Here is a 13,083-nt window from a genome sequence, read left to right on the forward strand (position 1 = left end):
GCGTGTTGGATTTCTGCAGAAAAATAATAATAAAAAAAAGCCGTAAGTGCTGACGGGCAGTGGCAGTGCTGTCGGTGAGGAAAAACGGTTCTTGCGGGAGCGTGTGGGCTCCCTGGTCAGCCTGACCCTTGTGTGCAGGGGCCCTGGGCAAGGTGCCGGGGGAAGAAACAGGGCCCCGGCACGGTCCTGCACAAACAGCCCCAAAGGGACACCGGGCTCGGCTGCCCGGCCCCAGGCTTCAGCCCCCTCGTGTAATGCGGGCAGGTACTAAGACTGGAGGGAGGATGGATCATGCCATGCCTGAGCCTGCTTGTCCTTCCGTTCATTTCGAGGTATGAAGTAACAACTTCGAGTATGAGCAGCTTCAGGAACCCTGTGGCTGCTCTTCTGTCCCTTCTTCAGGGTTTGAGACTTGATGATGATCCGCCTCGAATCTTTTCCAGAAGACTTTCTAGTACTGGTATGTCTGGGTGGAAGCTTTTCTGTCGCACCAGCCTACAGCACGTGATAGCTTTTCCAAAGCCCAGTTTGCCAGGGACAGTACAAACCCCCCATTGCAGTACTTGTTGCACAAACGCTTTGACTCCTAAATGTCCAAGGTAAGGAAAATCAAATATTTGCAGCTCTGAAAGGTATTCCTTAAAATAAAAAAAAAACAGGTAAAGCTGGGTGCTGTGTGTGGTGGTGGTGGTTTCCCCAGTACAAGAAAGATGTTGGCAAACCCGGGCTAGTCCAGTGGAGGGCAGCCAGGATGCCTGAGAGGCTGAGAGCTGGACTTGTTTTGGGTGGAAAAATGGCTACTGAAGGGCGGAGGGGATCCGCTGACTGTTTTCAGCTACCTAAATGGTGCTTGTGAGAAGGTGGAGCCAGCCTCTCCCCGGAGCTGCAAATGAAGGTGGAAGGGCACAAGGTGTCTTGAGGAAAATCCCGGTTAGGTGTAAGACCAAATACCTTCACACTGAGGCTGTTCAAATGGTGCTGCAGGTGACCAACTCTGAGCCACGTGCTCAGCACCACCAGAAGCAAAGGCTGGCTTGTGTCCAGCTTGCTGCCCACCAGAGCCAGTCCCCAGGTTGTGGTCAGCAGATCTGCTCCTCAGCCACCCAGTCCACAGCCTGTATCCTTTCAAGGTGTTACTGTGGCCAAGATGCACAACTTTCCCTTTGCCCTTGGCTCTTTCACTTTGATAAAACCTTAAGAAAGCTTTATTTTAGGGTGAGGTACAACAGGATCTTATCAAAACCTCAGGCTTTGTCTAAGGTCTCGTGGCTGCATGATGACAAGATTACATTAAGACCCTTGATTTCCTGTGCCGATTTATTTTGTCAGAACTAATACAGCACGTCCCTAAAGGAGACTTGTGTAGAAAAGGCTGGAAAAGTGAGTCCTCGTGGCCTTGTGTTGTTTTTACGACATGACCAGTTCACCTGTGAAGAGAGGAGGTCGTCTCTTCAAAGGTTTACTTCATATTAAAGATTTAATAGCAAGAAATGGGCAAATACATTTTTCATATGGTAGTGTCACATAGTTATATATCCCAAAACAATGTCTTGCTTCATGTTTTTTCATGGTTTGCCATGAAATGCTTCTCTTTTCAGCATTTGAGGTTGCATGGTTTTAGACAGAAGGAGACTGTTCCTAATTTTGCTCACTTTAACTCCCTTGACAGAACCAAAGTTATGGTTGTCAGGGCTGAGCATGTATTAAAGAATATTTAAATGCAAATGTCTGTTGCCTGTACAAAAATGTAATAGTTGCAGTCAGGATTCAGTCAACTAGGCAAAGAGCAAAGCAATTTGCTGGGAGCTTGCACCCAGACCTGAACATCTCCTATAATAAAGCAGCAAAAAAAAAAAAAGACCTTGTCCTGCATCTCTTCACTGGTCTTCCTGGCTGCAGGAGTGCACCAGCCTGACCCTGGTCCTCAGCTTACCCACATGGGTTCCAGGTGTTGGCACAGCTAGATGTTACTTTTATCTTTCCTTACGAGGAAGAAAACACGAGCAACAGTCTTATTTCATCACTGAGCAGCAAGGATTGCAATCCATACAAAACCATGTGCTAGCATCCTTGTGACACTTTTACCTTAATTTTCTGCAGCTTTTTATTTGGACATCTGCCGATCTTGTGGAGAATGGTGAGGAAACGGGAGTTTGTGCACGATCTCTTCCTGCAGTGGTAAGTTGAGACACATCAATAACATCGAATGAGGCAGCCCTGTAGCGCGAATTGGAAAAATCAAGGCACAGAGGTCCTGAGCTATGTATTTAGCATTGTTCAGAAGGCTGGTAGAGGAGCTAGAGAGAGCACATTGATCTTTCTCTTAATGGCTTTATTTGCCAAACACCTCAGTAGTTTCCAATACATGATGCTTTGGTCCTCTGGTTATTAGGTCTGCACTGTTACAAGTTGGTGGTTTGTACCATAATTCTCTCTCTTACCTTTCCTTTTTTTTAATCCCTTCTTACAGGGCAGAGAAGTATGGACCCATTGTGCGGCTTAATGCCTTTCACAGAGTCTCCCTAATGATTCTGAGTCCTGAAGGAGTGAAGGTACAGCAAAACAAAGCTAAATCAGCAGTGAGGATTGGCAGGTCCCTCCAGAAAGAGAGAGACAGTGCTGGATGTCCAGGGCAGCACAGTGCAGCCAGTCTGTGTCTGTCGAGAGGGTGCCTCTGGCTCGATTAGGAGGGTGAGGTACTCTGCCCTCTGGGCCATTCTGATTTATTTTCTTCTTTGATCAGTTGGTTTACTGTGTTACCTTTATTTAAAAAGCAGATAGAGCAAGCTTCCAGCATTTCTGAAAAGCAGACTGTCTGCAGGAGCTTAATATTTCAAATGAGGAAGGCACAAGGGACTGAATGTCTTCCTATAAATCTTGGCAATAACCACAGAGTGAGATTTCAGGTCATTGGGCAAAAAGTGCTAGAGGCATGCAAAACAAGCAGCAGTATAGAAACTGGGGAATCAGGGCATACCAAATAATTCATTTAGTCTTCAGACTATTGCTACAGGAGAAAAAGAACGAACATGTGAGTGGCTTTTTATGTTTTGTCTGGGAAACGGATTGCACTCAGTATTCGCTGACCTGAAATTTGATTTTAGGAATTCTTGATGTCACCACAGTACCCAAAGGATCGGCTGGTGTATGGTCGTATCTTCAATATATTTGGTGAGAGGTAGGCAAAACTCATCTGGAGCCATTATGATCTGAAAATAAGTGAAACTTTAATAACATCACAGGCATGACAGTTATTTTGACCATTTACCTTAGTATGGGGGTTAATGACTAGTTCCAGACGTGTAAGCAGCACGTAGCTGTTAAATTATATGTCAAATCAGATTTCTTCCTCATCAGGTGGCAGGTTATGTTGGACTTTTTTAACTTGATTGGGGTTTTTTTTGCTCCTTATGGATGTTTAGTTAGTCTCGGAATAGTTTGCTCAAGACCATCATAAAACTTCTCACTTAGGTTTTAGAACACTGAATTATTCCTTAATGTGTGGGCATTTCCAGCTCCTAAGTTCAATGACAACAAAGGGAATTTTTTTCTCGTAGCATGAAATTTTTAAAAATATAATAATCCAGTTATTATCTTAATTATTTGCTTAACAGCTGTAATGAACCAGCATCTTATTGGACTCAGCAGTCCATACCTACCATGCAAAACATATCTGCAGTTCAGTTGTTCTGCATGGTGATACAATTCCTGTGTATTCAAAGCAGCGTGGTGCTTACTATGGATGGGAAAAACACAAGAAAGTAGATGTGAAAGAGCTGTCTTTGTGACTACAAGGGGTTCAGCTGGCTCCCTTGCTGAAAACTGTTCCTTTTCTTGTTTTCCTCAATGCTAGGTTTCTGGGGAATGGCTTGGTAACTGTTTGCAACCATGAGCAGTGGCACAAGCAGCGGAAGATAATGGATCCAGCGTTCAGCCGAACGTAAGACAAATACCTCTAGGATTATCTAGCCCTTATTTCTACTGTATTTTCATCATTATCCCTGTCGTTGATCATTATTTTATATTTAGAAAGAGCAAATCCCAATTTAGTGCCAAAATCACATTTTGCTTAGATTCCAATGCACCATTTCCACTCTAAGTATGATTTGACCAGACTTCCCATGGGGCAGTGACACCCACAGGAGCTCAGCGATGGCGTTTCCAGAAGCGTGGCGATGGCTGCCTTATCCTGTCAGGGATTTGACATGGGCAGGCCTCATCATTCACCTGAGTGATTCCCTGTGGGAGATATGCTGTGATTTACAAGCAGGGGGTTGGTCTGGTTTGCCTGTGCATACCTTCATACATTGCATTTAGGATCTCAAGATAAGTCTGTTTGTTTCAGTGTACACAGAACAAAGCCTTTTGCCACAACACCTATTGTATGGCAGGATGCTGTAAGAATAATTTAGCTCATTTTATATGTTCGCTTTTTTAAAATATTAAGGTAAATTTATTGTAACAAACAAACAATTTTCAATTTTATGTTGCCTGAGCAAAGATGTCCTCTCCAGAGCCCCCATCATGCATTTTTATTGATTCAGCTACCTGATTGGTCTGATGGACACTTTTAATGAAAAAGCAGAGGAGCTGATGGAAAAGCTAGAGGAAAAGGCAGATGGAAAACAGGAGTTTAGCATGCTGACGATGATGAACCGGGTGACTATGGATATCATTGCAAAGGTACCAGCTGTCCGCTTTCTTGTTTCCTCTGTGACTGGCAGGCAGGAGTGGAAGTAACAGGTACTGGCAGCGGGACAGGATCAGGAGCTGGAGCCAGAAGAGCCAAAGGACTAATCATGCCACTTCCATTCTGACTGAGCTATAGGAAAGGGCAGTTAAGGAAGGGTCTGCACTGCCTAGATGTGGCCTGCAGGATGGAGACCCTTTGCAAAACTCCTTACAGCCTCGTACTTCCCACCTTTCTGTGCCAAAAATGGCACGCCAGTGCTCATTCGTGTGTGGGTGTTGTGTTATTACCGTTACATGTCGATGTGAAGTCTGCCATATGCTGGCTTTTCCCTTCACTATGCAAAACAGTTTGAGATGAGTGGAGAGTAATAGTAAATTATTAATCCCCCCAAATAAGGAGGAAGTATAATGTTTATACTACCCTTTCCTCACAGCCTCCTGCAAGGCAGGATCTAGCCTGCGGATTTTTTTAGTGGAAAAACAGCAGTGTGAGGCTGTCCTGCTCTTTCACCCCAGCCCCAGGGAGCCAGGAGGATGCAGTGAGTTGCCTTTTTCTCTCTCACTTGTCAGGTAGCCTTTGGCTTGGAATTGAATGCACTGAGCGACGACCAAACGCCTTTCCCACACGCTGTGACTATGGTTATGGAGGGAATGACCAAGGCTCGCATCCCCCTCATACGGGTGTGTACGCTCCTCACTGCCGTCCCCTCTCCTTGCATTCAGCTGGAGCCTCTGCTCCTTTATTAACTCAACTGGCTGGAGCTGTGCGAGGCCCATACAGGATGGGGAAACAGTCATCAGTAGGTCTTTCCCTTCAACCTGCATCGAGGTAAAATTCATTAGCCCTTTAAAACACTTGCAAATTTCACATTTCACACTGCCTTTCTGTCTTTCTGCCTTCTCTTCCCCCTTGCATATGATTTTACTTTCACACCCATTGCTGCAAAAATTGAGTTGGTTTTTTTTGTCATTTGTTCAAGGATGGCAGTCTTCACTCAAGGTGGAAGAACTTTTAACATTCTTACTATAAAAAAATTTGTATTTTTTATGATTCATATACTAGGAAGTTATGGATGGAATATGAAATATTTAAGTTAAAAATCATTCCCTGGTTTCTCCTGAAAGCTGAATTTCAGGTTTTTAGAGCTCCTGTTTTCCTTTTTTGGGCCCAGAGGTGAGATTCTGTATTGGATGCTGCAGTTTCTTTCTGTGGAGAGGTGAGGAATTTAGAGAATCACAGGATGTTTAGGGCTTGGAAGGAACTTCGAAAGATTGTCTAGTCCAGCATCCCTGCCAGAGCAGGATCACCTAGAGTAATTTTGCTCACAGTACCAAAACACGAGCTCTGACAAGGCAGGGCATCAGCATGCACAGGCTGAAATATTTCTCATTTTGACCCAAACCCTTCCCCTTGGTGACATTAACTTTGTCCATGGAGAGCATATGTTATTGTGACAAATGCCATTTAGCAGAGAACAAGGTGGTCGCTTGAAAAATAACGCTAGAAATGTTTTTTGCCAGAAAAGGAGTATAATGACTGAAGAAATTCTGTATTCAGTACATGCCAGGGAAACGGAAGCTGGTAAAAGAGGTCAGGGAGAGTGTGAGGCTGCTGCGGCGCGTGGGGAAGGAGTGCATTGATCGGAGGAGAGAGGCCATCCGGAATGGGAAGGAAGGCACACTGGATATTCTTACACAGATACTGAAAGGAGATGGTAGGAGACACATTGCTATTTGAGTGAATTTCTTTGTGACGTGTTTTGCAATGAGATGGGGAGGGTTATTTTGGGGATCTAAACTTTTTTATAGCTTTGTCACACTGAAGGTTGAGTTGCTTTGAAAATTCCTTGTTTCTTTGTGTTGGATCAAATATTGGTCACAAATCACCGCTGAGTTGCGCGCTCAGCATCCCCTCCCAGTGCCACTTCAGACAAAATGTGCAAAGTGGGGTGGAGCATTCTGGCTGTTTAAGCTGGGGCATGGGAGTGTTTTCTGATGTAATTTGCTTTTCTTTCTTGACAGCTCTGGAGGAAAGTAGAGATGATGAGAACATTCTGGATAACTTTATCACCTTCTTTGTTGCAGGTTGGTAGTTATTTTAATGCTTGGATGTGTTGTGGGAAGCTGTACTCATTCTTGGGCTGTCTGTAGGGTTGTGGTTAATGTCCATACTCACTCATGTGTTGCTGCTGTAGCCGAGAGCCACTTGGTTGGAAGACCAGTATTTCACTGGCATTGGACCAGCTGGGCCAGATCTGAAAAGAACTCTTAGTTTACTTATAGGCAAATAATAAGTTATCCTCCTTCAGTCATATCAACACAGCAAATAAGGGCAGGCCGGTGCTTTCCAATCCATGGTGCAGGGGGGAGCACTGCCTACAGGGGTGCAAGGCTATTCCTCACAGGGTTCTGGGCCTTTCTCCCAAATCCTGCAAAACCCCACTGAAAGCATCTTTAACATACTCCACATTCTTCACACCACCCTCACCTGCACGCTTAAACGCTGTTCTTGACCTTAAGAGCAATAGTTGGTGCTTGATAGGAGAGGGCACTGCTAAGTCCATCAGAAAAAGTGGGCGCCAAGATGATACGTGAAGTAGACAATGTAGAAAGATTGATCTTACAAGTCAGTAGGGTTTCACTTGCTAAGAAAGTGACATCAAAACACTGTTCTTCCACAGGAAAGGCATTATTGCAACAAGTATAGCTCTGCAGAAGTCTTTTCTGTAATGCTTTAAAATAATACATATTCCTATCTGTGAAAAAAACCAAACAGCTATCCACATAAAGCAGACATTTCAAAGAAAGGTGGAAGCTCTGTTTTCCCTCAAAACCAGTAAGTCCTTGCTTCTCGGTCGGAGTGTGTGTCCCATGACATGACAAGGCAAATATTGAACTCACTGGCCCTTCTCTTGGGGAGCTCGCAACCAGTAGTTGCCGTTTGCAGCCACCACAGCTTTGAGTTGAACAAGACAGCACATATTTTACCAGCTATGTCTTGTTCTTGTCATTCCTGAAAGCTCCTTACGTAGAAGTTACACCCCTTTCAGTGTTTCCTTTGATTCCTAGCATACTTGAAATAAATCATTCAGTGCCTGGCATTCGCAGTCACGCCAGTAGACCACCTTTGCATCATGTTATTATTTCATATTAACTTTTAAACTGATTTTTGTTGTTGTTAGGTCATGAAACCACTGCCAATCAGTTGTCATTTACAGTAATGGCACTGGCTCAGCATCCTGAAATACTGGAAAGGTATGTACTCTTTAATTTGCAAACACAGCTTGCTGATAATTTCAAAACGAACTTAATTATAAGGATTATTAGAAAGCTAGGATTAATTCCTAATAAATTCCAGCCTCCTTTCCAAAATAAGCAGTTTCATAGTCCCAGTATATTTAAAATTTTAGGAAAAGCTTAAGGTGGATTACTTCAATTCCATCTAAATGTTTTTTTTTCAAAGCCTTTATGCAAAGCTGGTTCTGATGCAGCTTTACTGTACACACATTGCTCCATCCTTATATGCGGCACAAGTTCAGGCAGGCTGCCTGGGAATTGGTAGGCATTTTGCCTGAGGATGTGAGTCAAAGTCCAACTCAGTGTCTAGAAAGTAAAAAAATTAAGTTGTCAACTTGCCTAGCAAGAAATGGGCATCTGCAACTAACAGTTTTTAATTTAACTGCAGGCTTCAGGCCGAAGTGGATGAAGTTCTCGGTGCCAAGAGAGACATTGACTATGAGGATCTTGGCAAACTCACCTACTTATCACAGGTACTGTAAGAGTGAGGTAAAACACCAGTCAGAACTCTGTGTTAGTACTCCTGCTATCTCATGGGACTGCCAAGAGGAGCCCCACACTTTTTAAAATTTTACAAGCAATGCCAATATTTGATCCTGGCAATGTGTGTCCCCAGAGAGTCAGCAGGCAGGTACCATGAGTGATTGGCAGCAGCCCAGCCTTGTTAGGGAGGGTGCTCCTCAAATTTCTTTCAAAAATCCCGCAATTCCTTCACTGCTTGCTTTAGTTATTATCAGGCTGGGAGCTAGCGTGGAGTTGCTTAATCCCTACCTGTTTAAGCTGAAACCTTAATTGTGTTTTAAGAAGAGTTTGCAACTTCAAGCCCAATGTGTATGTGAATCCTATGCACTTCCCAAACTCACAGCTCCATTTTTGTTTGATTATTATTAAAGCATTTCCAGCTATGATCTCACCATGAGCCATAAACTCAGAGGGATTTGAGGACATCAAAAAATAATGGCTAGTTTTTTGTAATTTCAGGGGTTTTATTATTCAGTCTCGAAACTCTCTTCAGTCACTCAGGGGATTAAAAAGAAAAAGAAAAAAGAGAGTTTGGTCCTAAAGAACTCTTGTGCATGGAAATGCCGGTTGGTAATGAACTGCAAAGCCAGAGCTTGGCTACTTGCCAGTGTTTGTGGTGTGTATCCCTTGTTACAAGATAGGGGACACTACTAGGCCTCAGGAGAGGCTGAATCACAGTCCTGGAAGCTGTTCTCCTGCTTAAATTTTCCTCTGATTTTCGGTAGTCTGCTATGATCACTTTTCTCTTAAACTGCCCTGCTGAGATGGGTGATGGTGTTTTGCCATTTACTATGTCCTATCGCACAAATCACTGTGCTTAGGAACTGGCAGATTTCAAAGGTGTATCTCTCATAAGGAAATGTTTCAGAAATCAGCAGGTTTCCTTAGGCTTCTCCAAATACCATCACAATTATACCACTCCAATTAGGATGAGGTATCTAAGCCTTTCAGGTTTAAGACAGGTCACATGAGAGCCTCTCAAAGCAGACCGTTTATTTAACAGAACAAGCTTGGATCTGTACAACCAAAATCAGTCACCCTTGGTCAGAGCCCAGTCCATCTCTGGAGTATGAGAGATCTTGTCACTCAGGCAATTCTGAATCCTTTTGTCCATGCTTCTTTTTCATTAATGCACTCGTGCATGCACACCGTTAATTGCATTTGCAGTGCAATGCTAATGTGCGCTGTTAATTAGGTTTCACTTTGATGAAATAAGCCATTCTTACAGCTCACTGCCACCAAAAGAAATGGTCTCATTCCATTTTCTTTTTCTTCACTGTTCCCTATTCATTTTCCTTTGCCAGGTTGTTTTTTCTCATTTTGGTGCTCTGACCTGGCTCAACTCCCCAAGCAGCAGAAGCAGGACAAAGGCAGGAGCACAGTGCTGAGAGTGGGAAGGAGGTGGGAGCAACCACCCATCCTCATGGCAGCTGGTGCCGAGGACAGCGCATCGGGAGCATGAAATTTCACTCTCAGACACTCCCTTTGAATTTGCTTCCCAGTACTTTTTCACTTAAATGTTAACCTGACTTGAGGTGTTAGATCTGTTCAAAATGTGGGATCTCTTGTGAGTTTTACTTCTTTTTCTCTGTATTTTACCAGTTGTAGTAAAGAACGATGCCTGAAGGAGCTGACTTAGCCATATATTTTGCCCACAGGAGTCCAAGAAAGATACACCAGCGTCTGTTCCATAAGTCAAAAGTTCCCACTTAGCCAAAGTGAAAGGCCATAGGGAGGTAATTAATTTTATTTCTGTTTCCTACGCTGTATTAACTGACTGACCTTTTGTGCTTTTTTGCTGACACAGGTTTTGAAGGAATCGCTGCGACTGTACCCACCCGTCCCAGGGACAATACGCTGGTTGGAGAAGGAGCACATCCTCAACGGTGTCAGAATTCCTGCAAACACAGTGCTCGTTGTGAGTCCCATCCACCATCAGCAGCCTTTAGCTGCTACAGTCAACCCAAATGTAATGAATTTGTGTGTCAGAGGGCCGAAATCCTCCCTGTGCATAGTTCTGCTGGCCTCTCTGAAATTTTTGGCCTAAACTGGGCTATGAATTCGGACTGTGGATCATTTTTTGCCTGCGGAGTGGAATGCAGTTGTGATTTTGTACTGGTGGAGAGGCATCTTCTGTGTGCTGCTCCTGACTAATGCAAATAAACTCTTTCTTAACAGTTCAGCACCTATATAATGGGAAGGATGGAAAAGTATTTCAAGGATCCACTCACTTTCAATCCAGACCGATTTAGCAAAGATGCACCTAAGTGAGTTTCCTTTTACTCTGATGTTATTAAATATGTAATAAGGAACCATTTCAAGGGGGGAATAAAAGTAAAATAAAACTGTTTTTCCATTTTAGTAACACTAAATCCTTATCCAAATGCAAGCAGAGAGCAATAATGTACAGTTTTTGTTCAGGAGTTCTTTTGATCACATGACACCTTACAAAAAAGACCAATACTAATACTATTTAATGTTTATATTGAGGTCAAAGCTTTGGGCCAAACCCAGGCTGAATATTTGACGTAGTGCAAAGCAAACATTCAGTGTGTGGCAGACTTGGCCTCAGGATGCTTGAAGTGTCTCCACATTAGAGAGGGGACAAGGGGCTGAGAAGATGCTGTACAGCCACGAAGGCAGGCAGCCAAAGTCTAATCAGCGTGATAGGAGAGGGCAGTGTCCTAAATGGTTGATGCTGATCCCTACTGATCCCTGTGAGTCAGTGGTCTTGCTTCAGCCTAGAGTTAGTCTGGTCTCCTGGACCAAACGGCCCCTCATTCACATGGTTCAGAGCTGCCCAAAGGAGCAATAACTGGATGAGTCATTATGTCCTCATGACAGGCTGGAGAACATTTAGAGTACACCTGACATTCAGCTTTGAAATAAGGCTTTCACATCACCACAGCTCTGTGAGCCGAGCCATGTGGTAGGCAGAGATGACAAGGGAACTTGCTGCAGAGCTGTATTGCTGCTCTGAAGCAAATAAAAATGGTAATTTGGAGGTTGTCTTAACAAGTCAGCTAGGTGAGCTGATATTTAGACCATTTCCTTGCTACTGGGGTGAAAGATTTGCTTGTTTCTTCACAAGCAAGCTGTCAGTTTTGAACATTTTTCTTTGCAGGCCGTATTACTGCTATTTTCCATTCTCTCTGGGCCCCCGATCGTGCATTGGGCAGGTGTTTGCACAGGTAAGCAGAGGCCTGTAATGATGCTTTATTAGAGAACACTGGGCCAGCTCAGGGTGTGCTGTCTGGCTGGTGGTGGTGGACCGAAGGCCACGCTGATGGTGCACTGACCATCTTCCCTCTTGAAGGAAGATCCCCAGCATGTCCCTGATGGGGCACATCTCTCAAACGCTCTCACATGAGCAGATGTACATGCGCTGAACCAGCCCCATGTGTCCGTGCAGCCAAAGTGTCTGTGGGGGAGGGAGCAGCAGGCTGCTCTCCCTCTGACCTGTCCTGGGTCACCCAGCTTGAATCCGCACCCTTTGATGGGAATCAACATCCCTTTGCCAGCCAGCGTCAAGCACGGGAGGGGCAGGGGGGGATATGCAGGGGCTCTTAGGGACCATCCTGTGCCTGCAGCTGGCAAAGTAGAGAAGAGAAAGCTTTAACGGGCAGAGGGACACATGCCAGGACTGACACAGAAGGTGAGGCGGGGCTGTGTGGATGGGAGGAACAGTTTAATGAAGTATAAGAGGATGGCAGAGAGCGTTTCAGAAGGACAGTAGGAGGCCAGCTCTTAGAGTCTCTGCTGTAAGCACCAGTGCTCAAAATCTTCATGTTAAAGTGCTTGGTTTTGCACTCTGATTCCCAAAATGGGGTTAATGCTTAAACACAAGGACCGATCTTAGTGCCTGTCAGTTGTCTTCAAATTTGGGAAGCCCCAGGCGATTCTGTTCTTCCTGCCCAAACTCTGCCAGCTGCATTGACAGTAACATTTAACTTTTAAATCTCTATATTGACAAAGCAGCCCTACATAATACACTGACTTTAAGTAGCTTCATTCCAAGCTATATTTGCTGTCACTGATGATGAGTTTGCTTTTCTTCTCAACAGATGGAGGCAAAAGTGGTGATGGCCAAACTACTGCAGAGGTTTGAATTCCAGCTGGTACCAGGACAGAGTTTTAAACTCCTGGATGCTGGAACCGTGAGGCCACTAGATGGAGTGATATGTAAATTAAAGCCAAGGAGCCCTGCAAGAGGCTGCCAAGTGTGACTGCTTGGGAAAGGACCGTACAACGGTAGTGGCAGCATTTTCTTCTGATTTTGCAGACCTTCCTACTAATCAAAGGTTAGATTTTGCAGGCCCCTTTAGAGGATTACTAGACAGAAGTTTTCCCAACGCTTCCTCATTTACTGAAGAAAACCTTAGGAGAATCACTCTAGGTATGTTTCAGTGTCTTTGATCTGGAATCGTACATGGAATTGCAAAGCCTGTTACTTTCCTGGGGGTCTGTTTGATTCTGATCAGGCTTGGAAGAGAACATCCTTTCACTGGAGTATCACTAGAGCTCCACGCAAACTTGAACTCAAATCCCAGCTGATGATTTCGCTAACTTTAC

The 13,083-nt window shown here is 44.3% G+C and overlaps 1 protein-coding gene across 1 annotated transcript; it reads left to right on the forward strand.

Annotated features, from left to right (window-relative positions):
* Nucleotides 1-2,100: 2,100 nt before the first annotated feature.
* LOC104268564 (cholesterol 24-hydroxylase) lies at nt 2,101-12,737 on the forward strand (the record flags this gene model as incomplete). The annotated part of the gene is made up of 14 exons (XM_009874508.1): nt 2,101-2,178; nt 2,471-2,552; nt 3,105-3,178; nt 3,854-3,940; nt 4,545-4,683; nt 5,263-5,373; nt 6,251-6,407; nt 6,715-6,777; nt 7,875-7,947; nt 8,378-8,462; nt 10,319-10,429; nt 10,690-10,778; nt 11,636-11,702; nt 12,576-12,737. Coding segments are annotated over 14 exons (1,378 nt in total), but the record flags the coding sequence as incomplete, so codon positions are not given.
* Nucleotides 12,738-13,083: the final 346 nt, after the last annotated feature.

The sequence above is a fragment of the Apaloderma vittatum genome, unplaced genomic scaffold (genome assembly GCF_000703405.1).
Source record: "Apaloderma vittatum isolate BGI_N311 unplaced genomic scaffold, ASM70340v1 scaffold32408, whole genome shotgun sequence".
Classification (NCBI taxonomy): domain Eukaryota; kingdom Metazoa; phylum Chordata; class Aves; order Trogoniformes; family Trogonidae; genus Apaloderma; species Apaloderma vittatum.